The sequence below is a fragment of the Megalops cyprinoides genome, chromosome 19 (genome assembly GCF_013368585.1).
Source record: "Megalops cyprinoides isolate fMegCyp1 chromosome 19, fMegCyp1.pri, whole genome shotgun sequence".
Lineage (NCBI taxonomy): Eukaryota > Metazoa > Chordata > Actinopteri > Elopiformes > Megalopidae > Megalops > Megalops cyprinoides.
The window spans coordinates 15,041,021-15,068,032 of record NC_050601.1 but is presented as its reverse complement, the minus strand read 5'-3'; the positions used below and the strand labels follow the sequence as shown (position 1 = coordinate 15,068,032).

Genomic DNA, 27,012 nt, shown 5'->3' with positions numbered 1-27,012 from the left:
TGTTATTTTACCATTCCAATCATACTGCACAGATTCAGAGCAACAGGTGAAGAAGCACGTGACCATGGTAACTTGATCGTATTGACGCATGAATCGTGTTAAGAACCAAGAGATTCTCACCAAGAGGTATAACAACAACGTTGACGACGACGCACAACATACTACTCTGCCTCTCCTGCAACGAATACCATTACCAATAATGCAACAGTTTTATTATTTCGCTTTCTGACGCAACTAATTGCGCACCAGCGGTGACACGCGCTGAGCACAATTTCCAGGTGAGCAATTATAACCCTGCTGTTGTGTCAAATGCCTAGAATAACTAAATGAATGCATCAATAAATAAACATACATACCAACTCATCCTCCCGTTGGGTGCCAGGGACTGCTGGGCGTGGCCAAACGAAAATTTGAGTTTGCAGAAATTCAAGCCGCGTGCTCGGGAGGCAAAGATGCAGCTGCATAGTGCATAGTGTCACCGTGGGAACCGGAGGCTCAAGGGGTGGACATTAGAGGACAACAGAGACAGAGGGAGACCAGGAGAGCGCACTAGAACCAGCGCGTACTTTGGGGGGTTTACATTTCTTACTTTACCTCATTGCTATCGGTTGGTAAATGAAGAGGCAGTGCTGCGAGAAGATTACACATTGACTGGAAATCATGGAGAGTAAAGGCAGCCGTTGCAAAATCGTGGTGGTCGGAGACACGCAGTGTGGTAAAACAGCACTTTTACATGTTTTCGCTAAGGACTGCTACCCTGAGGTAAGGTTAATGTCATTAGCGTGGTTTGTCATATAATTGCATGCCACAATAACTGGAAATATAGCGTTGCCCAAACTGGCATAGTATGCACGCATACTGTCAAATCTGATTAAATCCACGGAGATTGGCGTCTTGGATTCGAGTGTAGAAATAAGGAACAAATTCTGCATGTATGCTCCAGAGATATCAACCTTGACGTGGCTAATGGAATACCAGTCTATATCTAGCTGGTCAAGTTTCCTCTACTGATAGCACGAAACGGTCGCGCATGTGTGCGTAACGGTGAACTATTCTGCTCAGCGTCTCCGACGCAGTGGAGTATCATAACGGGAAGAAAATGACGTAAAACCCACAATGTACAGTAAAAGTACAATTTTATTACTGTGTGATGTAGTTCCGTAGCTATAATTAGATGAAGATACCCAAGGGAAATGAATTGCGTTGAATAATAACTTGATCTGAATGTTAGTTTGTAATTGAATCCGCTCGGAAAACCAGCATAGGGAGAATGAGACATTTACTTACTGATATTGTGTGCACCTAAATTGAACGTGTGCTGCTATAGTAGTAAGTTAACATGCACGGTTCTGTATGTTCCGTTTCTTATTACATTTTTCCATAAGGGGCACTGAGTTTATATTAATGTCAAATTTGTCTTCTAAATATTATGTGTATGCATTGTGACATTACAGGTCATTGTATTATATCCAAATATTACACGTGTTAAAATGTCCATATTTTGTCTTTACTATACTACAAAGTGATGTCATCATCCCTGTCATCGTAATGAATTCTAACAGATTCTAGAACACGGTGTGTTTGGAAGCCATAGGCTGACCTTTAACGCTGTAAAAACGTCTCGTTTCAGAATTACGTTCCCACGGTCTTCGAGAATTACACAGCCAGTTTTGAAATCGATAAACAGAGGATTGAGCTGAACATGTGGGACACGTCAGGTAAAAAAAAACCTTTCGGGGTCTGGTTTCTCAAGTTTCAAGATAATGTCACATTGTGGGGTTGCCTGCGCACCGATAAATGGTCAATTTGTAAAAGCTGTACGGTAAAGTCCCGGCGCCAATGTGAACGGTAGAAGCGGCGTCATTCAGAATGAAAATACTTCAGGGTGGATTGTGCATTGAAGGTGAACAGATATCAGAAGACACTGATGCAGATACAAAGGAACGTGCTTATTTGCATCTTTGAAAAAAGAGTTTTTGTTGTTCACTCTCCCCTGCTTTATTTTCACGCCCTTCTTTCATCTGAATCGCATACATGCGTTTCGACTTTTACAGTCACCTCAAGGACTTTAGGTCGATGCTTTGCTTTCGGCAGTTGCTCTAAACGTCATTTTTTGCGGAAAACCAGAGTGTCAGTCATGCAGTATCTCCCAGCTGCCTCTGCATTTCCCATTGCTTTTGTGTGTGTGTGTGTGTGTGTGTGTGTGTGTGTGTGTGACTGGATGCTCTTTTGCTTGGTCCTGGGGCCAGGCCACTGCAAGGGGATCTGGGCTGGAATGACTAAATCATTTCCTGCGTAGTCTTGCGCAGTCCCCTGTTTCATTAACTCCATGACCTTTTTATATTGTAGAACTTCTGGCAGCAATGCCTTCACACCAATGTCTCCTAAAAAGTGGGTATGTGGAAATTGCATTATTATATGCAAGCATGCCACACTAAAGCAGCTTGGTGTTTTACTGTAAATAGCTGCATGCTGTATGCAAGCAGGACAGAAGGTAGTGGAGCTCTGGGTAAATGTTTGCAGTACTGCCTTTCCCGAGATTAGATCTGAAGAGTCCACACAAGAAACAAACCACTGTGGAGCATGTTTTTTTGTTTTGTTTTGTTTTTTTTCCCAGGGCTGACGGGTTTTGATATTGAGACAGGAGATCTGGTAATGCTGTCTTGTCTCTTCTGACATTATCTCAGGGCTTTTTCTTCTAGGGCTGGAATCTGGAATTTGATTTGTGATTTGTGAGGATTTCGTGGAGGATTTCTTGTACATACAGCCGTTCCCTTTGATGTTGCGTTTTATCAGCTTACTTTCAGATAGGTGTTAGGGGGGCTTTCTAGGAAATGGGACAGACCCTTTTCTGACCCTGAAAGCAAATCTGCCCAGCAGTGATAAGGAGTCAGAGTCAGTGATTAGCCTTTCAGTCTTCATCCACAATGAAAAGCTTCCCCCCAGAAAATGACATCATCTTGCCAGCTTTAAGCTAGACACGTCTGTGTGTGTGTACGTGCGTGTGTGTGTGTGTGTGTGTGTGTGAGACAGGATGGTATTGATGTGTAAAAGAAAGTGGTGAGTGACAATGAGAAAACAGAGCTCCGCTGTTCCCAGAGTGCCCTTGAGCCTGGATTGGATAGAGTCCCGGTGACACGGGTGCTCCCAGCTCCCCTGCTCCAATCAACTGGCAGTAGGTATGTCTGAGGTAGGATCACAGTCAGTCACAGTCAGTCAGTCCGAGTATTTGTGTAAGAGGAACAGTGACGAACCGTTCGATGCAAATTCCCCCCAATCCCAAGATAGCAGTGTGGCATGAGAAAATTCCACTCATCTGAGTCTGGAGTTTTGTTCCACCCAAGGAATATCTCCTGAGAGACATCGCGCCAAGTCCAGTGGCTTTTTCCAACTCCGGTGCCGGTCTTTGTTTACATTTGGAGATTTAATACTGAGTTTTCCTCTTCATTTCTAAAATGACACAGCACTTGTCCAGTTCAACAGCCTTCTTATCAAATCATACATACGTGTGCCTATTGTATCATTGTAAAATACTTTCCAGTGAAATCATTGCTTGTACTGCACAGTATGAGACCCTTCCGTATTAAAACAAGTGCTGCCAAAACCATGTGTCTCTCCAAGCATTTCTCATGGAATCATCTACCGGAAAATAATACATAAGGATACAGACACAAAAATGAAAAAAGCATGGAAATATTATGTCCCCGAGCAGCAGCTGTAATTGTTCTACGCAACCTGCTGCTAATTAGTTTTGCATTTGAAACATGACAAGTTGCAAACAACAAGTTAAATGGTCACTGTTTTGCTCCAATTATGAAGTTTCCTTGTGTTTTATTTATGTCCTCATACTGCACACTACTGCAAGTACAGATCTCAAACCTGTGTGTGCAACAATTCATCTAAAGGCTCTACCTGTTTCAACTGATTTCTCTGTTATATTGCTTTACAGGCTACAGTAGCTCAGAGGTGAACTTTCCAAATGGGGGTTTTGAACCACATGTGAACTAAGTTTGTGTTTAAGATTCAGGGAAATGATAATTGTTGCTCATGTGTTGTTCATTTTAGAATGTTCCTCTGTGCATTTGTATAAGGGCCTTCATTTATTTCTATTTTACATTACATCTGATTGCATCACATCTTACAATTTACATCTTCTTAAAATTTCTGTGTGCAGTTATTGTAAGTGAATCAGCTTGTCTCTCTCAGTCAGAAAGTCTCCTAAAGAGTGACCGTGTACATAAATAATGAGTCTACATCACTAGCTATATCTCATGACAAGAAGACAATAATTGTCCAGTAATCAACCAATTACCTAATAACCTAATCATTTCCATGTAGTGAAACAGGTAAACAATGTACATATTCAAGCACATATTCTGTGACTAGTAGGCAAGCACACATTGCTAAATAACCAATGTAATTGCATTAAAGAGTATGGTTTTGAAAAGAGTTAATGGCCGGGGTCAGGCAAAGGATGAGAGTGAGGAGAGAGCTGATGCAAATAGGACTAGGGTCAAATTAGGACTAGGGTCAAGAAAAAATATTAAATGTGATGGCAATTACAAGAACCTCGAGCTAATGTTTCACATTAGTAACTGTGAAATGAGATATAGTGGTTACATAGAAAAGTGCAATTAATTGTGCACATAATGTTACCAAATCACTTACCACAAAGACCTGCGCTATGCTAATGATCACTTCCATCACCCAACTCACAAAAGCATTAGGAAACTGTAATTATGTCTATATGGCGAATATAAACAAGAGCTCCCACCTCTATTATCATCATAATTATAAAACAAGACTAATTTGAAGATGCAAATCAAGTTCAGACAAATGAGTTGGACTGTAAGGACAAAGGTGTTCTTTAATGATGATGTGTTACCAGAAAGTGATAATCGCATCCAGGATGTGTATATTCTGTTTTTAAAACATTTATTTATACCAATTTTTTTTGCACTGTAATTGTGTCTCCATTAGAATGTTAGAGCAAATTATGCATACGGCAATTGAGGCAATAGCTCCCAAATGCTGTGCATATGTAATGGCTGCATTATCAAACACCTAATTAAAGCGTAAGTTGACCAATATAGCAGTGAATGTGTGCCTGCATTTTTGGGATGAAGAATGCAGTGTACATTGTACTTTATGCTTTTTTAACCGTTGCATATGCATTTACCTGAGCAGACTTGTAATGACGGTAGGGACAGACATTAAAAGCATAGCTGAAGTCTTAATGCACATACTGGCCATTTTATGGTTTATAAACTTGGATCACTGTATACATATATATTCACATATACAACATTCAAAATCGCTTTCAGGATCGCCTACAGACTCGGAGAGTGTTTGATTGAGTATGAAATCTCTCCAGCATTTGTGCAGTGCAAGATCATCAGTTCAGATTTGATTGATTTCTTTACATGACTGACAACAGTAAAATATAAAGTCTCCCACAGCTTGCAGTGTATCTGCCTATATGATACATCATTATGACTTAATAAATAAATTAATTAAGTAATAAATGAATGGTAATACTGGCTGAATTTCCTGACATCCTTATCATGCTTTACATGATGTCCTATACCTGGCTTAACTTTTTACCTATATACTTCAGGGACCCAGGAAAATGACTCCCATGCAAATGGTACATTTGTACCTATGAAGAAGTATACAAGCATGCAAGTGACCGTGTCTGTGTCTCTTCTGTGCGAAGTGGAACGCTGGTGCCTGAGTGTATGGCTGCATGTGTGTGCACCTGTGAGTGAGTTAACGTGTCTGTGTGACAGGCTGCACCGTACATGCGTGTCTCAGCATCCGTCTGCGTGAAAGGCAGAGAATGTAAGAATGTGCGCGCGAGTGTCATTGCTTTAACCCCGGCGTCTCACCACCGGCACAGTCTCTGGGGAGAACGTTACAGGCTGCGTCCTCTGTGTCTCTTAAAGCCAGTTAGTTAGCACGCTGTGAGCAGGGTGCTGAAATGACCGGGAGACGGAGGACCCCGTGTAGGAGAGGCCAGGGGTGAGGCGCTGGGAGAGCCAGCCGCGCTGACAGGGAGATGCTGTAATTAACGACACTGTCACTCCCTCCTGTTCAGAGACTGTCAGGCTGAATAACTCAGCTATGTGGCTATGTTTCTCTCTCTCTCTCTCTCTCATTTGTCACACATACACATTGACACGCGTGACTGACACTTTGAGCATTATACTAGTTTACCTCTCATGGATTCTTTTTTCTTCTATTTTACTTCCAGCAAAGCCTGTGATTAAAATGTGAAATGTATGCTTCCAAATGATCTCTTAGTGGTTTCTATCTAACATATTCTGGACTTTTCTTCCTGTCCACTCTTTTTTTTGCCATGTCATCTACATCTCAAAGTAGCATAAGTTATATAAACACGTGATGTTTGTGCATCATACAATATACTGAAGCACACACACACAGAGCTAACTTTAGGAGTGCACAAGAAAGCCTTGCAGAAGCATGCCTTTGCATATAAGTGATCTTTTGTGTCACAGCCACTGAGCAGTGCTCTACATTTCAGGCATCTGGTGGTGTTCACATGACATCCCTGTCACACCCCCCCCCCCCCCCCCCCCCCCTTAAAATAGAAAAAACAAACACAGAAAGAACTGTTTATCTAAGCAGGGCCACTTCCGTTTACCTGTGCAGTCTGATTGCACCTCTGATTAAGTTTAGTCTGCAGAGTAATTTCAGCAGTTGGAGAGATCCACAAATCACAGGCCCATGAATCGAGGGAGATCCAATAACCTTGGCTTTTTTTTCCCTTACCCCGTTGATATATTGTATGGTCGCAATCATGAATTATACCAGGTCGTTTTCTTGTAATAGGAATGCAGATACAGGCATGTGAGTGTACGCTGTGAAGTCCCTCTTCTGCTCCAGACTTCTGTATGAATTACAGGCAGCTTGCACAGCCTAATATGGACAGCATGATGATGAATCTCAGGGGGAAGATACTGAAAGATAAGCACAGGGTGGGAAGGGGCGAGGTTTCATTTTCATGACATGGGAGCGTTTTGGAAGGCATTCATGTTGGCTATTACAACCGCTACACACACAGGTATACATGGATTTTGGAAGCACATGAAAAGATGCACCCCAAATGTCACACATACCCAGCCAGTCAAGAAGTGTGTGAGTTTCTGGATTCAGCTTTGTGTACAAGAGGGCTTATTGAGCTCACTAGCGAGGCTGAACAACCACTACAGTCTTTGAGTGACATGGTAGTGAGATGAGAGAGAGAGAGAGAGAGCTGTTCTTCTGAAGAGAGAGCACAGGTCTTCTGAAGATATTACAATCAATAGGGGAAAGCAGCTGGCCTGACCTGGTGACCCAATAATAATGCTTCAGCTGGGGAGGGGTGAAAGGGTGTGGGTGTGAGGGCAGCGCACACAGAAGCCGGGTCACCCAGCAGCTGGGGACATTATCTCAGCTGAGGCAGGGGATAAAGGTGGTGGCAGAGCACGCTGGTGCTAATGTATTCAGGGGTGAAGGGAGATCAGGTTTCACCAGAGCAGTGAAGGGAGGAAAAGAGAGGAGAGCACCTGCTTCTTCTACTACACTCTGGTCCCTTTTTCACTGCTGGTCCCATAATGGAGAGTCCATGCATCAGGCTGGGATGGAACCTCCCTGCTGGGGTTAGACTATGACACCGAAAGAGACAGAGTCATGGGCAGAATAAGAGACCTGCTTGGTTCCTGCCATTACTGCAGCTTAGCTGGCTGTTAGCCTGTGGCCTTGCAGACAGCCATGTGTGTCAGTTTGGAGGGCTATATTGAGTTTATCTCTCTGTATTTAAATGGACTGCAGCTAGTGGGCTTTTGTGAGGACAATGTGGTATTTTTCCACTGAAAATAAACATGCCAACTGAGGACCAAAAGGGAATAAAGTGATGTATTGAACAGCCTGGTTTTGATCACATTTTATTCACTAACACTTTAGTATAAAAAAGATCAAATAAACGTATTTAACCACCTACAATGCTGAGATTTCAATATAGTATAGAGCTATACAATGTGGTCACATGCCCTTGTAATACCTAAACTAAGACATTGTTATAAGACAAACTAAGGCAGTTATAAAATAAGTAATAATGCAAAGTTTTCAAAGAATGTGGCCCCCTTCAATCAAACTGCACCTCTGGACATCCTTAAATCAAATTGAACCACTGCCCCTGCTTCCAGACCCCAGTTCACTAAACAGTGGTGAAGCAAAACCAGGCCTTTTCTGCCTAATCCCAGTTAGTTTACTCAATGGTAGAGACGAAACTGTTGCTCCCAGTCATAACACACACAGAATTCTGGGACGCATAGCTCTTTTACCTGTCCCCAGGCAGCTTCCTGCTGAGCACAGATCTGTCGCCTGCTTTGATCTCAACGTTCAAACCCTCATGTGACCGCAAGCTGTGCTCACATAAATTCGGTTCGCGAACGGTAGGAGGGAAGTGACCTGGAAATGGCAAACCCATCTCACTCCGCACCACAGAGTGCAGCCTAACACATGTTCTCACTGGCCCCATCACGTAGGCATCAGTTTATTTATAAAGGGGATCAAATGTACTTCCAGCTGAAGGCATTCTTATATGCGCTCAGTAAGTGGTGCCTCTCTGTATTACTCACCTACCTCTTGAGGCCTTCAGTGAACCATAGGGTTCCTAGGAAGGATGATAAAAGGCTGATATAGCCAAATCCACACAATCTAGGTGGTACCTGGAAGGAGCATGTACTGTATCTGCTCTGTCTGGGTCTATGATCTGTCCTCAGCCATATTCAGTCATGTTAAGGCTTGAACTGCGCCTTACTCTCCCCAATCCATGCTGATCAGTTCACAATGAGCTACCTGACCTCTTAACCACAATCCTATCCTAAAATCCTACCCATACTCACCACTTCCTGAGCTGGTAGGGAAATTTCTTAGGCTTTTAAAGGTGAAAAATGCATTTCATAAAAATCTGTACACAACACCACTCATAATGAAGGGTGGAAGTTTGGCATCTTATTAAAGGATGTTTCAATCCGTAGTACATGAGTGATGGGGACTTGATCTACCCTCCACTCCTCCCCTCAACAGAGTCCTAAAAATCCACAGTCACTCAAGGGCAAACAGAAGATAATGACTGGTTGTACCATAGTATTTGTCTTCTATGTTAGACAGTAGTTGACAGTGAAAGCAGTGATGAGATATGCTGCCAAATCAGAAACGCTGGACCTGCCGTATGTGGATGTGATCTTATAAGCTCCTCCAATGAATTTGTATGAATACCCAGCCTATAACTTCGTCCTTCCTTTCTTATTTTTGAGCGGTAAGACCTGCATCAGAAGTGTAAATACAAATGGTATGCCATGAGCTCTGATTAGGATCTTTTACTCTTTGACCTGGAATTCACAGGCAGTGGCCACAGTTCATTTGCAAGCAGACACCATATTATGAAACACTTTCAGTCTAGAACTTTGTGCCTAGGGGGCAGTCTTATTCAGTTTGGGTTGGGGAGGGGGGTTGTTTTGTTTATGCTGCTCACTATTTGATATTATGTCCCTCCAATTTCCAGAAATTAATCGAAACTTTTAAACAATTGGCTTCACTGCCAAATTGTTTGTCATCCGAAGGGGGGCAGAGGACATAAGAGCATCCTCTTTCTCTCAGTAGAGTCTCCAGTGTGGCCAAGATCACACACGTCCAGTGTTGTTGCCGGCCCCCTCAATTTGCGCACATTGATTGCCAGACTGTCAAGAAATGCAATTTCACTTTGAACGTTTTTTAACTTAGAATACTATTACAGAATTCAGGCGAGACCAGTCCCCTTGCTTTTTGATCTGGGCAAAACAAATTTAGAGACAGGAAAACAAAAACGGGGGAATTGATTTCCTGTGCGGTGCTTTAAATATAAAAGGGATTTTGCACACAGTGTTTTACATTTTAAAAGAAAAAAGGAATGAATATGATCGCTGAATGTTTTCCCTGTTGAGCTCTTTAGAGCGGAATCCATTACTGTATGGTAATCACATCACACTGATCTCAGAATTACTTTGACCACTTCCTCTGAAGCCGGTTTCTTTGTCTGTTATACATAGTGTGCATTGTGTTTATATTGAATGCTTCTGATGAGATGGAGGGAAAGGTTTGTAGCTTGGGCTCAGAAGCTCTTACAGTACATTTATTTTCCAACCTGGCTTCAACTGCAATTCACTGTAGCCCATAGGGTTTACAATTCAGACTCAGCAGAGTCATTCTGGATCATTTCCTTACCTGCTACTCAATTTGGCCATACTCCATAAAAGAAGCAATTTTTTTGTCTGTTTTTCACTTGGTTGACTGAGGAGTCAGGAAGCTTTCATTTGCATTTGATTCATAAAAGAACAGTTTGGAAAAGAAATATCTGTATTTTGTATTATTCTACTTCTGTGAGAAAGTGTTAGAAAACTGAGAGAAAGTGTTGATTTTGCTGGATTAATTACTCACTGGACAACTTCTGTTTACAGAGTCATAGTGCAGTGAATGCAATTGGACTGACTACTGGAGAATGCAATTCCCCCTAAATAAAAACTCAAATAGTAGCTGCATATTCCTTATACAGTCAGGCATGGATAGACACCTCAGAAATACAATAAAAACCTCACACAATCAGACAAACAGTATTTAACCACAACCCAAGTGTGTAACCATATAGAATTCAGAGAGTATCCATTTTTAATTCTGTGTCATTCAAATGCATTTATTCATTCATTAATACATTCACCTATGTTTACAATGGTTCCTATGCATACATCACTGCGTGAGAATATCTACACATTGACATTCATGTGAGTGAGGGCTGGGGCCACATGTGTGTCCCCTTGTCAGCCTGAAAATGATTGACAGTTATTGTGAGATGGTATGACAGTGCTCCCAGCATCTACAAACACATATTTAGTTCCTCACCAGTAGTTCTGCTGGACCAACAGATGAATCACCCACACAGAGGAATACAGTTTCTGTTCTGGCCCTCCCTTTTTTTAATGCGAGTTCACCAAAATGCATTGTGCAAGCCTTCCCTCATATCAGCCTTCCATGGCTTCCATGCAAAGACACCTTCTCAGCATTAGATTGAAGCAGCACAGTAGTGGTTATTAGATTTCTGGCTATCACACCTCCAGACCTCATCCTGTTGTGACCCTGGAGAGGGGTATTCTCTGCGAGGCACTTGAATGATTCAGAGTAAAACAATGAGAAGGCGATTAATAGAACACAGGAGACTATCCGCTTGCAATAAGCTGGACATCCAAGTGTGTGAAAGAAAAATGGGGAAAGACAGAAACAGAGGAAAGGAATTAGGGTGAGCACCAGAGAGAGGTAGAGAGACAGGAAAGAGGGAGAGTGTCAGAGCGAGGGAGAATGGGAAAGGGAAAGAGTGACCATGATAGACAGAGAAGGATAGAGGGAGAGGGAATGTGGTGCAATAAAAAGCAAGGAGAAGACATGAGTCAGAAGCTCAGATGGAGTCACAGCATGGCACAGAGAGGGACAGGCCTTACAATGAAAGGCTGAAATTCAATATGGAGGCATCTCTGTAGCCCTTCCCTGACTGCTGTCTCATGGGAGCCTTGGTGGCCCTGGTACTGCACTTGCCATTGGGCTGGTGTTCATACTCATAATACAAACCTGGGTGAATGTCTGTTTTGACCACTGTAACACCTGACACAACTTTTTCATGATAAAACATAGTTTCAACACAAGTGTACTATAGTTGTGTTGGGGCATTTACTTTCTCAAGAACTCATCGAAGCAAGCCTGGAAAGTTTGCCTCTTTTCGACAATAGTTATTTCAAGTACATTCTCCCCCTGAGAATTCACAGTGCACAGAGCAGTAGTCCCAGCAGTTTACCACCACTGCCAAACTCACTATTGCCCTGGAACCCAGCCTCCAATGAAAGCTTTGGACACTTGGAGTAAGAGTTCTAATCCAAATCCTTCCCTCACCTCCTCTTTGTCACCTCGTCCGCATTAATGCAGCAGAAATGTTCTTGATCCACGGACCCCCTTTTCCCTCAGTCCTCGCCTCCATCCTCTCCTATTCAGGACCACACAAAGGGTCCCTTTGGTCCCTCTGGGTTGCTATGATACAGCTGGCGCAACTCGAAATGTTCCGCTGCTTCTTTGAGAGGGAGAACCATCATGGTGTGTGAAATAAAAACCAAAGAACTGAAAACAGATTAATATACATTTCACAGGAGAGGGACAACGGAGCTGCTCACTTGATTCAATTAGCATGTTTATGTCTGTGAATTCCCTGGCCCGTCCCCACTTTCACAGGAAGCCCTCGTTAGGAGGCAATGGGGGAGAACACTCCATTTCCTTCTATTTGCTTGTTATTTTGAAAAATCAGTTTCATTTCACAGTATAACCCAATGATAAGGATGAAACCAGATTGCAGGCCTCTTCCCTTATATTCAGCATCTAGTGGTAAAATGATGCATGATGCAACATCATATCTTTGATGTGGAAAAGCAGACAGAACCAGACATATTCCATGGTTAAATAAACTCTGTCTTGACTTCTTGCTGGATAGGACCACAGCCCAAAAACTTTGGAAACACGCTGAAGAGGCCTCCATGTTTGTGTGTGACTTTGATTGTGTCACATGCGGTTGTTACGAGAGCCTGTTAGATGAATAGGTAGGCTCATCTTGATTGTGTGCAGGAGTGGTTCGTGCTAAGCTAAGGACAGAAGTGACTCTTGGCATCTTAATGATCAGCGCTTCAGTGGTACAGCAATCACATAAGGCCACTGGTTCTCCATTATGGGTCTGCGCTCATTGTCAACGATGCTCCTGACAACCTTCAAGCATAAGAACCACTTTCTTGCCTTTAATGTATATTTGCTGGAATATTATAGTCATGACAAATATTTATAGGTCTTCTTCACAGTGGAGTACATATCCGGGGTGTTCAGATTTCTTTTGAGTCCAAAGGATCAGAAATAGCCACTAGGTCTCAAATGTTAAGATAAGTCAGCAGTCAGCAGTTACTCAAAGTAAAAGTTTAGCTCTCAGTAAAAATACCTTTTATACAGGACATTACATTACTTTATTTATTTGCTTAACAAGTGGGCCTATTCAGGATGAGTCATAGAAATAATGCTTTATGATGGTATACTCAGGGCATAACAGTAATGACACACCTTGGATTTTATTCTGCAACCTTCTGATTAGATTCCTTAACAACTATATCTTCCCAAACCATTAAACTCAAGATAAAGCAGTCTGGCGCAACCCAAGCAAAGAGGGGATACTGGCCAACGTCTTAATTAGCATGTATCTTAGTGACAGATGCCTACAAATTCCCCAGAGCTGTAATGATTTGAGACTCTGGGTCTGGGTTTTGAAAATTTGGTGCTCTGTGAAGTACTTTAAAATGTCACGACATTACCTTAGCTCCATTACCTGAAAAAAACACCCTCCCTCTATCTTGAGTTGCAAGAGGCTAACTATTGGCTGACTTAAGTGAGTAATGTCATGTTGACTTTAATTTCATTGTATAAAGTATTTTATGCATGCCCCCAGCATTAAAGCTGGGTCTCTGATTAGGCTGGTCCTTCTCCTGGCTGGCTTGCCAGGATTGGGTTGCTGGTGACAAAAAAAAATGCTGTAGGCCAGGCTCTGTTCTCTCAATCCATCTCCCCGTCCCTGACGAGAATTCAATTGACCTTTTGTTCTACATGGCACATGCCGCGGATCTGCTTGTAATGGAAGCTGCGTCAGGAGAGGACACTAACCTACTTTATTTGATCTGTTCTGGCCTGCTCCTCCATTACTTTCCTTCTTGTTTCTTAAACCCATAAAGCACGGGCTTTTGCTGTGTACCTTTTTCAAAGAGAGGCAGTTTCGGAGGTGTTTTAGTGGAAGCTGTGAAACATTTTCCAAGTCCCGTACTCTGTCCCTAATGGGTAAAGGCATTATTTTATCTCTGCATGGGTTGTTTTACACACAGTAAAATCTTCAGCGTTCAGGAGAAGCAGCAGAGGCGATTACACTTCCACCTTCAAATTCTATGGTGTAGTGAACATCAAACCGCAGCTCTCTGCAGATGGGAAGACAAGACAATCTTGATTCAAAAGGTGTTTTTACATTTGGCTTCTGTGCTACACATACTGAGTGGGAAATGCTCCCCTAAATTGTATGCATGATATTAACAGTCCCTTACCCTGCTTGTTTACGGATGGAAGTTTAGAGTGGGTGCCGCTCAGAGCCCTTAGCCTTTATGGGTATGTTACTCTAATCATCTGTGTCTATTATCAGAAAGTAAACAGCTGGCAAGGAATTGGCACCATGATACAAAAGTCTTGGTAGGGTTAGCGAGTGGGGGCAGGTCTTATGTGATTACACTGTCATGGGGGTGGCATAGCAACTTCATCACACATCATACCACCCACATTCAAATCTAATAGCTGCTCTGTTTGAAGAATACAAGGTGGGAATTCACACCTTAGAGTTGATAATCCAAAGAGAACTGCTGATTTTTGACTCTGAACACAAACTTGGTCCTCCCGGTCTCTGACAGCTTGTGTTGAGACTTGGCGTACTGTCCTCTGTGCACTCCATATTTCTCATCTATCAACTTGTTAAGACTCCCGAAGTCTGTTTTTCCACATTCTTCTCATTCCCCTGACAGTTTTGCGACTTGTTTTCTTGCCTACTGTGTCTTCCGCTGAAACAACTGTCTGTACGCCTTCACCTTACATCCCTGCGGTCCCCTGGTCTTTTCACCCACCGAACACCTCCCGTCCTCCCCGGCGTCGGTTTTAATTCTCCTCTTTTCTCGGCAGAGTCTCACCCCATCTCATAAGTCATTCAGCTTCTCTCCCTCTCCCTCCCTCCTTCCTCCAGTGCTGCCGCTGTGCGATACATATTAAAGAGGACCACAGGGCAGTCACGGGCATCATGTGTAACCAATTAGAAACATTCCCCTAAAGAGCGGGGAGAGGCATTCGAGTGCCAGGGTGCCAAGCCTAATAGGGTAAAACAGAGGCTGGCAAAGGGCAGGGCTGCGGGGCTGGTGGGGAACCCATGACTGAGCTTGCATACCGCTCATGGGGGGTGATCTCCTGGTGGCCATTGGCTTCACCCTCTGTCTTATCTTCGGTGTGGTTGCTGTGTTGTACAACTGTCGCTCCACAGGGCAAAACATTTCACTTTGATCTGTTGATAAGGTGGTGGGCCAGAATGTACTAATTTCTCCACCTGGTATCACTGTATCAGATAGGAAAGTGATTTTAAAGGGTTTTTCCACATTTTTAAATGCCCATTATTGCTCTGGTCATTTTGCATACATTTTTAATAGATATAGATTGTGCCTTTATTCCATCTTTAAGCCTAATTTTTATTCAGAATCTGTCAGAGTTTGGATCTTTTAGCGCTGTAGTTAAATATTTCATGCAAATGAATGCACAGAAGAAGAGCATTCATTACTGTATGACTAAAGGAAGTGTAAACTGAAACACACACTGTCACCACAGAAACTCCTCTATTACAGTGAGCTGGAACAGGTCTGCTGTAGTATTTTCCAGCCACAGGGTCAGAAAAGCAGCAGCTTGAATGGGTGTGATTTGCCATTGTTCCAGGCTCACTTGACTGCTTTCACAGCAGCTCTTACACAGGTTTCTGAGAACAGGGCGAGCACCCGGCACCATCAGCTGTCCTGGGACAATGGGGCCTCTCTGCTGTAAACCCTCCCACACACCAACCCCATGTTTCCCGACAGGCAGCCATAGTACAACTGCGGGCACTTTTTAGGAAGAAGGCGTGAAAAGAGCGCACTGATCAGCCACTTCCCATCTAGTGTCAAATGACAAATGTAAAATAACAGCTTAGCAGCTTATTTACTTTAAGGATACAGCTATACGTTGTGATGGCTCTTGGTAGTTCTTGGTATATACAAGTGCATTTGGGAGCCATTTTTACAGAGAACGCTGAAAAAGAAGATCAAAATGTTTCATGCATATGGAGATTTTCAGAATTATGAAATCAATATGATGGCTCAACCATTCAAGTGTAGAGAGATGTCAGTTCAGCTCCTGAGTGCAGGCTGATTCCTACAGCTGAGACTTCGGTTCAGGTCTGGGGTGCATAATTCACTGACAATAACCAAGAGACCGTAGCAGCAGAACACAACTGGCTTTGTTCCACAGGGGTAGGATGACTTTTTTTGGCTACTGCTGCTTTGGCACCCTCTTGCATCTTGTGAAGTGCCTGATCTAACTGAGTGTTTGAAATTTTGCTGTTGTGGAGTTGTTAGGGAAGCAAGGGCAGGCTTTGTCGAAGTTTGTGGGGAAAAACAGCTGGGAAGGCACAACTCCCATATTTTGCCTCACCACAACTAAAGAAAACTGAGCACATTTAGTCGGCCCAGACGTCAGAGCTGAAAAACACAGACAAGCAAGGCACACCACCCTAACATCAGCATACGTCCTGGTTTGTTGGGAGACAATGGGTTCATGTTTACTCATCTGAAGACAAAACCAGAGACCTAGCTTGGCTGCTCCTGTATGACTCTACATCTGGTTTGCCTTTTCGTTTCGGTTTGAACTACTTGGTTGCTGCATAAACATCCTTAACTGGAGAAGGCTGCTGAGAGTGCCTTTTAAGGGGAGATCACTTGTCCCCATTCAAATCAACCTTGATGTGATCCGCTCGGCACATAAAATACGGGCCGCGTTCATACCAATCAAAGTTGGAGCACGCAGTCCGGTCTCATTCCTTAATGAGACAAAATCACGTAAACAGGGAACACAGGATTTCGTCTTGCACAACCGACGCTGTGGCACGCGTGTCTTCTTCCCCCCAGGCTGCGGGGCGGGTTCACCTCAGGCTGTGGCTGTAACAGGAGCCCGCGAGGAACGCAGCTGTTGCAGCTGGCGAGAGCGGCTTCCGAGACTCAGACAGATCCATCAGAGCTCAGACTTTCATGAGTCTCCTAATGAAAGCGGCATGGGCGCTAGGGAGGAGACCAGGGATGGCTGTGTGTACACACCGACGCCGCGGCGCTCCGTAAACTAGTTTAGGCAGGATAATGAAAGCGAGAAGGGGAAATGTTGATGGCAGGCTTATTGCTCGTCGGGCAGTGAGGCCCCCGCGCCGTATGAATCATCCTCATTTACTACGTGACAACCGGTCCGGGGGAAGAGGAGCGGGAGAGCGCCGGGGGAGAGCGGCGCGACCTTTCGTTTGACCTTTCTCCTGGCGCATTGCCTTCGTTTTCATCACGCGTACAGCCCTGATGCGTGGGACGGCGTCTGTGTCTCTCGCCGCCGATCTCCGCTAAACTAGGCTGTGATTCTATGTGTGCGAGAGCTGGTGCGCATCTGGAGAAGTCATGCATGTGCACCGGCACATTAGCTTACGTCAGTGTGTGTTTCTACTCTAAGTGTGTGCACGCTAATCAGCTCGTAGGTATTTACTGGAGTGAAGTGTGAGGGTACAATTGCCTATTTTCGTGCGCATTTGTGCTTGCCCATTCTGGTGTGCATCTTTTTGCATTAATGTGCATCGGTCTCACTTCAGTTGAGTTGAGTCCATGCTGTCAAGTGTGGGATTGGGAGTTTAAACCTCCACTGAAAAATTCTACACTTTTTATGCCTTTAAATTAGTGAATGGAGATGTCTTTTTTGAGATGTCAGTCTAATACATACAATATATCAAGATATATTGTGTGCTAAATGATGTACGCAAATGACCGGTCATCAATGTGGACTGAGCCAGTTCCAGCCAGAAGTCTCCAAATGTGTCCATTCTGATGGCACTGAATGGTAATACATCACTTTTCATGCAAGATTAATCCCTTACAATACTTGAGTTGAGTGTCCCTGAGAATATGTAGTTATTTTCAACATTTTTCAAAAAACAAACATGTCAGCGTCAGTTGGACTCGCTTACCACGTTACAGAAAAGTAACAAATGCAGAATTGTCAAATAGATAAAGTGGAAAAGGGATTGGTGTCTGTAGACCAGCAACTTCTAAACATGAAGCAAAACACTCCTAACAACTTTAGTGACGCAAATGGAGAATTATGCAACTGGAACTGATGTAGAGCTGTGGAATTGTTTGAAACCTGAACCGGAGGAATTTGTCTGTGCACAGAATTCAATTGGACCTGACCTTGTGGCACTGACCCCAGCCCTGGTGTGTGACGGCAAAGACCAGCTTTGTGACCTCCCATTCTATCCCTGCTTGGGGCTTTGTTGTGAAGAATGCAGTGGTGACAATGGGACCCAGTGCCATGTGACAGTGACAGCACAGGCACGCTTGGTCCTTTTCGGGAATGTGCCCCGTGTGCACCCTGCCCTGCCCCCCCAGTCACCCTAAAGACCGCAGGAACATATCAGTAAAGTCCTTTGAAACAGTGTATGTACAGAGCAGAAAAGAGCAGTCAGCTCAGAAATCAGATCGCTGCCTTCAGATCTACCCGTGACACGCAAATGTAAACCGTCAGTGTGAAAGAAGGCAGCCCAGTTGATTGTGATTGGTCTGTCCACAGGTTCCTCATACTACGACAACGTGCGGCCGCTGGCCTACCCCGACTCAGATGCTGTGCTCATCTGCTTCGACATCAGCCGCCCAGAGACCCTGGACAGTGTGCTCAAGAAGGTCAGACTCGCCTACATGCACAACCCAATATGTCTCCTGCTCACTCAAAATTCACATCAACACTGCTACATACTGTCACTACTTTACAATGAAACACCCCCCAACACATTCAGTGCTACCAATGCATACACTCACAATGTATTACGATAATAAGAGAATAAGATAATAACGTAATAATAATTAAGGTAATAAGATACCTAAATACTGACTGACTTAACGCCTGTCCACATGAAGATTTATAATGAGATAATAGAGTCGGATGTGTCTTTAAAAGGTATTATTAGCCCTTTCTCCCCAATACACACAGGTGTTTTATATACAACATGTTTCTCCACTCACTCACAAAGAAAACCTGGTGGAATCAGAGGCTCCCCTCTATTCGCTGGTACTTGAAAATATAGGCAGTGACATCAGCAGGTTGTGTGAGGTGACAGCACTACCCGCTGTGCTACTGCGCAGTCCTGTGGTACACAAATACATGTGAATAAATAGGCCTGTGGGTGCTTTGAATGTGTGAATATGTACGCAGGCGATTTCCGGAATTTTAATTGATCTGACACACTGTGACGCGGGCTTGAAGGGTGTGCCTCAGCAATCAGGACAAGTCCTGACCTGTCCTTTTGCAGAGGCCTCTGGGAATCACAAGTAAGCCCAGCAATACTTAAATTTACATTTACATTTATTCATTTGGCAGACGCTTTTATCCAAAGCAACTTACAAGTGAGGTACAATACAACACAAGCGAAAAAACCATACAGAGTCCACAATATTAGAAGTACTGCATGACAAAGTTGCAAAGGTTGGCCAGTAGCCTATCAGACATGGATATATCTTTTGCACACTACAGAGGGACTGAAAGGGTCACTTTCCATAGCAGCCAGTGTAACTTACGTTGATTATTCTGAAAGCTGCTATCAGGCATGCTTTACTGTGGTGCGCTGATGCCAGGATTGGCGTGATGCAGTGAGGCTCTGGGAGTTGGAGCTGTGATGCTGATGAGGGCAGGAGCTCCGGCTCGTGACGTTGGCCGAGTTCGGGTGGGGACGCCGCTTCAGAGTGGTGATGCATAGCGCAGGGCAACTTCCACTGTGCATCCTAGCACTAGTACGGTCAGTCGATGCATGTGCAGGCGTGTTAGTGTCTCTGTCTGTGTATTTTCAGTTTGAACATACCCGTCTGCTTGCTTGCTTGTTCATCTTTGGCAGTTTGGGACAACGGCATGGTGTAGTGGTAAGGAGCATGGCTGGTAACCAAAAGATTGATGGTTCGATTCCCAGCTGGGCGCTGCTGTTGTACCCTTAGGCAAGGTACTTATCCCACAATTGTCTCCACTAATATCCAGCTGTGTAAATGGATAAAATTGTAGCCTACTGTATGTAAGTTGCTTTGGATAAGAGCGCCTGCTAAATGACAATAATGTAATGAAGTGAAACATGCAGCTTGTTCCCCAGTCTGGCTGCGTCTGGCTCTCTATGGGGAGCCTCGTCTTGAGGCCATGTGTCCTTCTCCAGTGTGTGACTCCGCTTCTGAAGTTTTAACTGCATTCCCTCTGTGGGACTGGTGACGCGTTTAGTGGTCAGTGGGGGGCCTTTTGACGCTATTCTCATGCTTTGTACATCTGACTGTGGCCCGCCCTGTCATCCGGCCGGTATTGCTTTGTTGTTCCAAGAAGGAAAAAAATCTGGCCATTCTGTTTCCAGAAAAATCGTCAGTTTGAACTCCAAGGTGAGGGGTGGCTTGACCTTTGACTTGAGGCTGACGCCTGATAATCTCTCGGCAATGCAGGCCACAGAAATCTGCAGTTACACAATTGGTACTCCAAATCAGACCCTTGACCCCCATGACCCTGCCTGCCACAGTGGTCAACAGCTGACTGCGGGGATGGGGTCTCCCAGTGGAGAGACCTGGGGGGAATGGGGGGGGGGGGGGGGGGCTGTAAGGGGTGCTGTCTGCGTGATGAATTCCTACACATTTTCAAATTCTTAATAAATGTTTGGTCACGTATATTTAACATAAGGATTTTGAGATTTACCAAAAAGCACGAAAAAACAATTACTGAGACATTCTCTGCCATTTATCATCATCATTATTATTACTATTATTATTAGTAGTAGTAGCAGCAGTATTGTAGTCATCATAGTATTGAAATTCATAGAATGTCATGAATAACATGTCAGTGACATGACTATTTGATATGGTTTGTTCATGTGATAACTCATGTTATAGGGTATATTTACAAGGCTGAAACCTCATCAGGAGCTAGAGAAATGTTTTTTTATTATTATTATTATTTCCTACCCCTTTATGCAACTCTTTTGGAATCGCCAATTAGATGTTAAGTTCATTTAACTAGGAAAGCCTCTGAACTTGCGCAGGAGCACTGAAGCAAGACGAATGCAATCCTCTGATACACTTGCACACAGCCAACAGCTATTTTTCATACTGCAAGTCCAAGAGTGCATTATAATTAAGTGGGACTGACTGGAAGGTAGGTGCTACTCCACTGATGTCACGCCAACGACTTGCAAGGCACCTCACAAGTGGCAGAGTGCTGAAAGTGGTGTGATGAGGGGACCCTGGCCAACCTACCAATCCCCAGCCCCGGTGGAACTAAACTAATTTGATCTGCTGCTGTGGGCGCCTGGTCACTGTTTGCAGATGAATGACGTGGCTGATTTTGAACCGGAGAAACTCTTAAAGCTGTACTGTTACATTCAAAGCAGGGGAACACAGCTCTTGAATCATTAGGTCAAGCAGCTTTTTCTTCCTCACAGGGAGAGGAATAAAGGTTTAAATCAGAGTGGCACTGTCTTGTTTCAGAGAGGTCTGCAAGTAGGCGTGTTCACAAGAACTGTGCAGTGACCTTATTCCATCTGTCTGTCCGTCTTTCTGCCCATCTTTTCTACCTATGTCTGTCATCTACCAGTGGCAGGGGGAGACCCAGGAGTTCTGCCCAAATGCCAAGGTGGTGCTGGTGGGCTGCAAGCTGGATATGCGGACAGATGTGAACACGCTGAGGGAGCTGTCCAAACAGAGGCTAATCCCCGTCACTCACGAGCAGGTGAGGCAGAGAGGGGGCCTGTCACAGGAAATCTGAGCCATGTGGATGCTGAAATGTGCACAAGAGGACATGATTTTATATATATATATATATATATATTAGCATTGATTTATACATTGACACTTACTATGTTACTGACATTTTGATTATTACAAGTGTGTTGCTTCTACGTCCTGAGTATGGTACTGGATATTGTAGCACTATGCCATGCACTGAGACTTTTGCTGAAATCCAGACATGATTTCAGAGTCACTCCTGAAAAGAAAAAATCAATAAGTGTAAAATGTTTTCACATAACCATTTTAAAAAATGGTACCGCTGTTTGTAATTTAATAATAATGTGTTAAATATACATGCATTAATTTCACATTATCTGGTGGTCAACATCTTGTGTGTGCTAATATTCATTGCATGAATGTACATTAAAGATTAAAGATTTGGGTCAAGTTATGTTATTCTTTATGGGTGTTGGTGTTGACATATTTATATGGTCAACATGCCACAACGTGTTGTGTTTCAATCTTTATTTCAAAGCATAGTTGTTTACCAAAACCTAATCAAACCAGATCATGTCCCTAATCTAGAGGGAGAACACCTGTTCCCTCAATCCATGCAAATTAATCAGGCTTTTGGATGTTCATTTTGTGTCCTGTCTGACACTGATTATTAGGTAATGTGTTGAGTCAAGCAGTAAAGCAAATTGTATTGCCCCCACAAAAGCTTGAGCAAAAGGAGTTTTTAAAACCAGTTGGCAAAAGGACAGTTTCATATAAGTACACAGTTCCTTTTGCCCTTATTTCAAGGCACAATTCTGAGGCTGTTCATTCTGCACTTACCGTAGATCACTGGGTAAACTGTGTTGTCTTCTATGTTGCAACTAACAGCAATCTTAACATAATCAAATGGAAGCTAATTGTTTTCGGCTGAGCTGAAATTGAATTCTCATGCAGTTAGGAATTCACAAGCATGAATCTACAGTAAACTCTCTGAATGATTCTCAATCAGTCTGAAGTGAGCATAAATAGCTTGAAGCGTCACATTTCTCTTCCTCTCCCACAGACAGGCCTTCTTCTTGTCTAGCCCAAGCACACGTGTGCCAGACATGAGGCCTCTGTCCTGGGACGGCACAGTGGCTCAACTCGCATTTTTCAAACTTTCAAATACACAAATCTCGCCCTAATTTGATTGTGCCAACATTTCCATATAAAGGTAACTTACCAAACCTGAACTCGTCAAGAAAAACACACACAATATGTCAATACAGAGTTATGGAGTTAGATGTCAAGTTCTTTTCCTTGCACCTTCTCTATCATTGCCGTGTTGTTAGTCATTTTTCTTTTAGAAGCCTTTCAGCCTAAGCTTTATCAGATTGTCACAACATGCAATTACTCTCCCAATCTAATCAGTACCATCGCCCTGCCACTCATTGCATTACCTCTGCTCAGGGGCAGTATGGTTTGGAGCTGATCAGTATTACTCGCTGGCTGTGCACAGTAATATACTCAATTATTCCCGCCGAAGGTGTAACTAATTTCACACATCTATTTCTTTCACTGGAAGAAAATGTGACAGTTCCAATTAGTGTAAAAAGGCTAGATGTTCTAATGGCAGGTGGTTATCATAGCTGTCACGCCTTTGTCTCATTCTCTTTCCTGCCTCACTTTTGCATTCCTCTATTAACCCACTCCTAGGTCAAACATGCAGAGCTGAGAACACTAAACAGCTTGTGCTCCTTCCTGTTTATTTTTGCAATAATGGCTGAGCTGCTGAGCAGAGACTTCGGAGAGACATCGTGTCTGTCAATGTCTGCATGAATTTGGGGCTCTCTCCTCCAAGATTTCCTATGATTCAGTACCACGACAGAGCTTTCCCAGTAGTGATAGCCTAATAACCCAGAGCAGTGGAAAGGGTGACCTAGTGAACTGCTGCTCTTCTGCGTTATCTGGCTGCTCCAGTTTTACAGCGGCAGATAAGTGCTGAATTTTTCATAATGCTGCGGTTCAATTGTCTCTCCCCGCTAAACAGAACCAGGGACTCTCTGCAGCAGAAATTCCATTTGAGTTTGTGGAACACATTGATTGTGCTGATATTCCTGGATGATAATACTGTATGTTACTGCAGGAAACATATTGTAATGACTACATAATGACTGTAGTTTGTGGGGCTGGAGGGAGGGGGAATGCTATTTTTTATTTTTAATGTGCTAGAATCACAACCAGTTGAAATCTTTTGTAAGACACATTTTCTTTAAGGGAAAAAATCAAATACACATTATGAAAAAATATATAAATGAATATAACAATTTAAAAAAAATCACAATTCCATGCACACAAAAACTTAGAAGAGTTAGAACAGGCTAGCTGTATATCACACAGTTTATGCTGGGTGTGAAATATTATGATGATACAGTACGATGTACAATGCCCTCCATATTTTTCATGCCCCTGACTAAATAGGATTAGGAAACTGTAAAATAAAAAATGTACTTACTGGAAATTATTTCCTGCTTCAAAAAAGTTATACTTTAATCTTGGCATGTATTGTTCACAAATAATGGATTTTATTCAGGAAATCTCAAGGGTCACATTTATTTACATCCCCGTAATTAGTATTTTGTAAATCCTCTTCTGGCATGGATTAAACTGACAAGACACTTCCTTCAGTGTTTTATGAGGTTCTGGCACTGTTGAGGGGGATTTCTGACCTTTCCCCCAGGCAGAATCATGCTAGCTCCTCCAGATATTTTCGGTTTTCATTCGTGAATTGCTTTCTCGCGTCAGAACCACACATACAGGGGACTGAATTTGGAGCTGAAAGGTGAGGCCCTTGTTAACTCTCCCTCTCTGTCCCAGGGCAGCACACTGGCCCGGCAGATGGGCGCGGTGGCCTACACGGAGTGCACCTCCAAGGCGTCGGAGAACAGCGTGCGGGACGTGTTCCACATCACCACGCTGGCGTCGGTCAACCGCATACACCGGCCCCAGCTGAAGCGTAGCGACTCCCGCCGCGGCCTGAAGAGGGTCTCCCAGCTACCCGGCCGGACCGAGCACCTGGACAGCGCGCCCACCATGAGAAAGGACCGTGCCAAGAGCTGCGTGCTCATGTAGCGCTCCCTGCTGGACTGAACCAGAGAAATATATATGTATATAAATATATATATATATATATATATGTATCTATACGAATGTGTTACTGACAAGCTCTATTTATTATCCATATCATTTTAATCTTGGTCTTGCACTGCTACAGAGAAATGAAAAGCGATGAGGAATCCGGACACTTCAGATTTTTCCTCTGTGCGATTCTTGTACGTTGTTTACATTACTGTGGAGGGGATAGGTGGCAGGGAGGATGGAGGCTTTCCCTTAACAGAGCATCTGAGAGGACGTGAAAACGGGACTGCCGGTATTTTCCACATTCTTCATTCAAGGAGTCATGGCCTGGAACTGCCAGCACTCACAGCTAGGCTGGCTGGCTGCGTTTGGGTGACAGTGAAATAGAATACGAGGGGAAGAAATGAATTTTGGGAATATGACAGAACTGAATGGGATCATGAAAACTCGGTGGGAATGAGAGACAGAGACAGAACTGGTTTTATTGTGGGGTGAAAAAAAGGTGACATCACAAGAGAGACAAAAAAGTTGTCTCTATTAATAAATTACAATAAGATGATTATAATTATCGCAAGGATAATATACTGTTGTGGACCTCGGAGGATGTTACATGATGGTCTAACCAATTCTTGAAACCACAAGTGCTTTCAAGAAAGTATTTTAGTATATATATCAATCTGCTATTCATTATGTTTTTGTTTTAACTTTTTTGTTCATTTTAGACCATGTCAAACTTGATTTACTGAGGTTATTATTGGTATCATGTTATTTTGAGACCAGCATTTTGATTAGTAGGGCTGTTTTGCAGTACTTCCCCTGTATCTGTGTGATGCTGAAATAAAACAGCTTGCTCTGCTACAGGGAGGAGGTAATTCATCTCAATTCTTTTGTGTACATGCAGGAATTGATCTCGACCTTGATGGTCATACCATCTTCAGATGCTCATATTGTGATCCAGCCTTTGCAACTTACTGCAAATTAAGCTGAGTAGTTGTTGCCATGGTAATTACTGACTTTAAGAAGCAGCAGCCTTTTAAGAGAAGGATGAAAGAATTGCGGTGTCTCAAAGATGTATTTTGAATTAACATAAAATAAATTGGAATTCATTGAGAGCTGACAAGTCAGGCAAGGTTTGGCGGTTAATTTATCGTTGATGTTTATGCGCTACTCTGCTTTTTGTGTTTTGTATGTGGCTTGAGTAGGTCCTTCAGAGGGTTCAAAAGAACTGGAAAACCTGCCGTACAACTGAGCACCCTCACACTGCAGTCACCTAATGCTCGCTGTGACCTTGTTGACACAAATAAACACATAATGATATGACCAGTTGAAATCTCTTGAAGAGAAAATTTGAAGCACGGTCGATGTTTTGTCACTTTTTTTTAAAAAACATAGTGCTCCCAGTGATTCAGTGACCTCGGTTTGTTGCACCCTGAGCTGAACCCTGCCACTGCTGAGGTTTTCCCTCCGCGTACCGCTGTCTGTGTGAATTTACCCTATCATTTGCTGTTCTTTTGAAGTTGTTTGTCCCAGATTACTTGTACAACAAGCCAACGTCGCCTTTTCCCCTGCAGAGGAACCGACACGCTCTTTTGAGGGTTTTGTTAATAGTGGAGGGACTCTGATCATTGGCACTACAAAGGGTTGTCTGAAGTCTGAACGGAAGGTCAGCTGCCAGAGAAGATCCTTCTCGGTTTGTCAGGATCCAATCTGTCAGAGACAAGACATGCTGAAAAAGAATGGACTGCAAGTACTATATTTAAATCATTGCCATGAATACACACGAGTGTCAAGACGTCAAACACTGTTTAAGTCTGCCTCAATGTAAAGGAGGAGGGAGAGAGAGAAGAGTGGAGGCGACTGAAAGGAAGCATGTGGGTTCCAATGCAGAGGGGACACGGTGTGAGGAGGGATAGATGTCCCAAGAGAGTGTGTGTGTGTGTGTGTGTGTGTGTGTGCAGGCAGAGTTGTGGAGCCATGGAGAAAGGAAGTGCTTGTGTAGATGGTAGCCTGCAGTTGCCCCGAGCTCCCAAAGCTCTTTAAAGCAGTGCCGAGCGCAGGCACTGATCCAGAAACAGTGGCTGCAGCGGCTCCTGGAAGCTTGGCCGGAGGTAAAGGGTGTTGTCAAGAACTCCGCAGAGGGGGCTGCCTCACGAGAGCTCCGTTTCCCACACAAGACCCAGCTCCCTGGGGCATGTGC

General features: G+C 43.6%; 1 protein-coding gene across 1 annotated transcript; it reads left to right on the top strand.

Annotated features, from left to right (window-relative positions):
- Positions 1-404: 404 nt before the first annotated feature.
- Positions 405-24,809, top strand: rnd2 (Rho family GTPase 2). The gene is made up of 5 exons (XM_036553054.1): positions 405-762; positions 1,631-1,718; positions 18,532-18,641; positions 21,568-21,702; positions 24,555-24,809. Exons 1-5 carry the CDS (start codon positions 661-663, stop codon positions 24,807-24,809), a joined length of 690 nt encoding a protein of 229 aa, XP_036408947.1. The 5' UTR covers positions 405-660.
- Positions 24,810-27,012: the final 2,203 nt, after the last annotated feature.

What these genes read in the sequence shown, in the direction of transcription:
- rnd2 (XM_036553054.1), top strand. Translation starts at nt 661, where the DNA reads ATGGAGAGTAAAGGCAGCCGTTGCAAAATCGTGGTGGTCGGAGACACG. An exon ending in CTAAGGACTGCTACCCTGAG is followed by an intron (nt 763 to 1,630) that starts GTAAGGTTAATG and finishes GTCTCGTTTCAG; the next exon opens with AATTACGTTCCCACGGTCTT. An exon ending in TCCCCGTCACTCACGAGCAG is followed by an intron (nt 21,703 to 24,554) that starts GTGAGGCAGAGA and finishes TCTCTGTCCCAG; the next exon opens with GGCAGCACACTGGCCCGGCA.